The sequence below is a fragment of the Physcomitrium patens genome, chromosome 16, assembly GCF_059467195.1.
Source record: "Physcomitrium patens ecotype Gransden chromosome 16, ASM5946719v1, whole genome shotgun sequence".
Lineage (NCBI taxonomy): Eukaryota > Viridiplantae > Streptophyta > Bryopsida > Funariales > Funariaceae > Physcomitrium > Physcomitrium patens.
Genome location: NC_143425.1, coordinates 1,727,363 through 1,732,215, shown reverse-complemented (window position 1 = coordinate 1,732,215; position 4,853 = coordinate 1,727,363). Strand labels below are relative to the sequence as shown.

Sequence of the window (4,853 nt, the reverse complement as noted above, 5' to 3'; positions counted from 1 at the left end):
GCTGCGACCAAACTAAGTGTTCTGCATGGAATTCCGTTTTGTGTTGATGCCCCTTTTGAGACTACTAATAATAGATTTTTAAATTGGATACTTAGGAAGAATTCTTGAAAGCAATGTTCATCTACATAGGAGGCCAAACAAGTTTGAAATATTTTAATTTACTTATTTTATTTTATAACCCACTACTTAAGAATGACAAGTGATAAGTGCATTCAAAGGAAACTATATTTTCAAAAATCATAGCTCAAGAGAAGGTACCCTAAGTGTGAGGTGTCTTTCCAAAATAAATAAATAGAATAATGAAGGTATCCATATGATTGCAATGTCATTGTCTAAACTTGAGTTGGTAATCTTGAAAGTAGTGAAGATCACTTTAATTGTATCATAGAATACCATGAATTTCTCATATGCAACTTTTTTAAATAGTCATCTATATTAAAAAGTTTTTAACATAGTCATCTATATTTATGAAAATTTTTAGCCAAAAATTCATTCAAAAACTTAAAATATGGCTCAAATCAAATCCTTTATGAAAGGAACTCACTTACAAACTCCAATTTTGAAGCATTGACTTTAACAACTCTTTTTTATTCATTCCAAATCAGAATTTATCAATTCCTTCACATAAAATATAGCTTCTTAAGTCAACTTTCCAATACTACCTTTCGATTACTAAATGCCTTCCTACAACTCTTTATATGCTTACAAGAGTAATAATAAGTACCAAATTCACATCTTATCTTCAAACAACCATATCTTCTCTATCCAAAAATCTAAATCATATATTTTTCATGCCTAATTTCTAGTCCAAAGCACAATCTTTTTGAATCCAACCTTCAAACTTCAAATGGATTGCCTTGCCTTGAATACTCTGCTTTGCCTTGAATGGGCTACCCTAAAGTTGCCTCAAACTCTAATGTGGTCTTAGACAACATTTTGAAGCTCATTGGACATGACCTTCAACCAATGAGAATAAAGTCCTCTATCACTTACCTAATCTACTCACATGGGATGGCCTATGAATCATAATATTATGCTTTTGACACCAAAATCTTTCTACATTCCTTACTAATAAATCTTACAACTTCAATCTTTAATTATAAAACTTAAACAACAAACTTAAGTAAATTAAATAAATATTTTATTTTATTTTTAATTATAATCCAAACTTTCATAACATTTTATATTATTTTTACATATTATGCTACTTTCCAACATAACAACAGCTAGGAAGGGGGGGGGGGGCAACAATTGGGAACATGAGAATTGCTAAGAATGGATGCAATGGTTGGAAACATGAAAACAGTTGAGAACAACGATGGAATTAAAAGGGTAAAATGATGGTTCAAACATGTGGATTGATTTAATAAAAATTTGGATTGCTTTATTGTTACTTTTTACATATATACATATATATAAATATATTAGAAAAATCTATCTTATTTAATCATTTTTAACATAGATAAAAAATTACCAATAATCTTTTACTTTAATTTTATAAGCATCAATGGAATGTTAACATCTTTTAAACATTACAATATGTACACAATAAGTTATTTTACAACAAAAGTTTGATATATTGTATTAGAAATAAAAATAATTAATTGAAACCTTCAATAGAATTATAATTATCGATTTTAATATTATATTATTTTATTATACCACAAAATATGTACATTACAAATGGAATCATTCTGCTAACTACATTAATACATATTGTTCTTCAGTAAATTCACTTTTGAAGAATGATTCAACTACAAATCAATTGACTTGGGGGTGTTTAGTATACAGATTTTGAATGTAAGACCCTTCTATAAATTGATGCATTCAAATAAAAACAAACCATTTGTGCAAAGCACATGTAGCATTTCCTTTTCAAAAAAGTATTTAAAAACTGTGAGCATTATGACACTTGTCCATGTCAAGTCAATATTTGAAGGGACTTAATGGAACTTCAAAACCTTTCTGTAACTTTTTTTTTAATTTTTAAATTTCGACACTGTGTAAAATGATATTAAACATTTTACATTATATGAATTCATGTTAGCAATTGATTATCACATTGCGACCTCGAGGATGCTCATAACGAACAGCATGAAAGCTACCACCCCATTTGGCAACACACAAAGGAATCGAAATTGGCTTCAATGCAGCACAAGGAAAATGATAAAGACGTTAACATACTTGTAAACTGCATGATTCGTTCACTTTTAGGAAGCAAAGAGTGCAAAAAATAGCAAGCCCTTGACATCCACAGCACTATGCATCACCTTCCCCTGCTTTTGGTGGTCTCTGGACTTCCTCTCACTAAGTCTCCATGTCGGTCGGGCCTTCGCCTTCAGCACCAACCCCTACTCCTGCCCCACCTGAAATATCCTGTCGCTCAATAACTGCAGCGTTTCCTTCCTCTTCTACTTCAAGTTTAGCCGCTTGATCGTTCTTGCCCTCTTCCAATGAATCAATGTATGCCTGAAGTGACTTGGAGTCAAGAATGACGAAAGGCTCTCCAATACCCACAATAGCTACACCACAGTTGGCACTGCTAAGCTCTTCTTCTTGAAGCGACTCCTTCACAGCATGAAGAGCATGACGAACCAACTCTACTTTTGAGCAATCCATGAAACTCTCAAATTTCCGTTCTAAGTAAGTCTTCGCAGCCTGTGAACGGGACCCAATTGCAAAAGCATGGAATTCAAAGTAGTTGCCAGAAGGGCAGTTCTGATAAAGGTGGGGACCAGTTTCATCCAGTCCTGCAACTAGAAGACCTACTCCATATGGCCGCTTCCACGAGCGTTGCGTACATACCTGCAGGAATGGGAAAATAAATAAAAATGTTGAAATAGGCAAGATATGAGAGCATATCGAAAGGTCGACCATTCACAGGAAATGCTCTCACAACGCAACTGTGGCAATTCGGGACCAATAAAACCGTAACATGAACATATTTGCTGAAAGCAAAAAGTTGCAGATTAAAAGGATACAAGTATCGTTGCAATGAACAGAGCTCTTCTGATAGATTTAAAGGGAAATCAGCAGAGTTACAGTGATGATTATGAAATGTGAATGTTCAAAATAAAATGTTACCCTAAAATGCAAGAATGCTCAGCAGAATAAAAGCAGTTCAGAGCAGCTAGCTGCGACAAGAAATGTAAATATGCACTAAACGAACACATTGACATAGGTCGACGGACTTAAGCTACAGTAGAACAATGGAAAAAAATGCAGGTGATAAAACGAACACACAGCGTACAAAATCATAATACCTTGGTGCAATGAAAGTAGATACTCAAAATTTGTATATATATTCAGGATGGTGCATTAAGTAGCTCAATAAGTAAGAAGTTTGTTTGCCCGGAGCATACACTGAACTATTAAGATTTCTGTCTGCAGGAAATTCGAAATCGACTTTGATCAACAGGGACACTCAGCACACTGTGGCGCCCAGATGAGCAATATTACTCTCATTCTTATGGTCTTGAATGTTAATTAGGCACCTTCACCACAACACCCATATTTACAGGAAATTACGGTGAACAGCGAGAGTAAACTACTACGAAGCTGCAAATGCAGCACCATAGAAGATGTATCCTACAACTATACAGAGTACATGAGAAGTTACGAGCTCTCGAATTGACTCGTTAACTATTGTTTCAGACCTCATACTATCACTCCATTCTCTTAAGTCAAGGAGTTCAACTCCTAAGTTTTCAATAAATTCATCTAACCCTAAAAAGAGGAAGAGTTGATTCAGAACATCCAGAAACGCGAAGTCCACGCTGATGTTCTGGTCTCGTGAACGTATAACTACTCGAAATCAAGGTAACTACGATCACCATGTATTTGCACTCAAATTGAACAATACTCCAACAAGTTGTTTGTTCAGCAGAGAGACCTTAAAAACGACTCAAGCTAATCCGATCCGAACAGATCGAAGTCAACGTCGAATTAACCTACGTACCTGCGCTTTATCTGCGACTTGAACAACCAAACGCCCCACCGGCAGAGGCGACTCATAAACAAAATTATGAGTGACGCACTCCGATCGCATGTACCGAGACAACACACGCCCGTCAGCAGTGAGCCCCGCCATGGCAATCCCAATGTGATTATCAATCTTGAAAAGCTTCTTTTGGTAGGACGAAAGCTCCGATGAAGCCTTGTTCACAGTGGCGAGCACCACATGTGTCTTAGACCTCAGCCCAATCGCGGCACTACCCTGCTTCACAGCCTCCATGGCGTACTCCACCTGGTGAAGGCGCCCCGCCGGGCTCCATGTCGTAACATCCGTGTCGTACTGGTTCCTAAACATCGTCGAACCTCACACACAAGCCAAGCCAACTGCAAACCCTACCAGCACCAGGCTCCGACGCCTTGTGCCTCCTCGTCCTCCCTCAATACGGCGCCGAAACCCTCCGAATAATGACCCTCTCGAAGAAGGCACTCAGGTTCTGACTTACGAGGGGGGGCGGATAATCTGCTTCCTGTCGATCCGTCGCGAGAATTGCAATGCGTGAGGAAGCAATTTGGGATGGTGTCGAGGTCGGGAAGCGTGACACCCTTCCTCCTCTTCTCCTCTTCCCTCACTCGCATCGCAGCCTGGTTCCTCCGCATCGTGCTCTGTCAAGATACACGGGTCCTCCTCTCCCCTCCCAGTTTCTACCCGGGTATCTGTAAAAGCACAATCGCATTGACGCATATAGTAAACTTTGAGCTAAGCACTGCATTTATTAACTATTGAAATAATTTTTCGTTGGATACAATTATCATTTGTGAATTAAAAATTTACAATATCAAATCAAGAAATAAGAATAAATAATAATAAATGTATAAAGAGGGTAATAGTCCATAGTTTT

The 4,853-nt window shown here is 37.2% G+C and overlaps 1 protein-coding gene across 1 annotated transcript; it reads right to left on the bottom strand.

Annotated features, from left to right (window-relative positions):
- Nucleotides 1-2,129: 2,129 nt before the first annotated feature.
- Nucleotides 2,130-4,537, bottom strand: LOC112293918 (proteasome subunit alpha type-1-B). The gene is made up of 2 exons (XM_024543897.3): nt 3,959-4,537; nt 2,130-2,805 (listed from the first exon to the last, which is right to left on the bottom strand). Exons 1-2 carry the CDS (start codon nt 4,307-4,309, stop codon nt 2,308-2,310), a joined length of 849 nt encoding a protein of 282 aa, XP_024399665.1. The 5' UTR covers nt 4,310-4,537; the 3' UTR covers nt 2,130-2,307.
- Between the last annotated feature and the right edge of the window lie 316 nt (nt 4,538-4,853).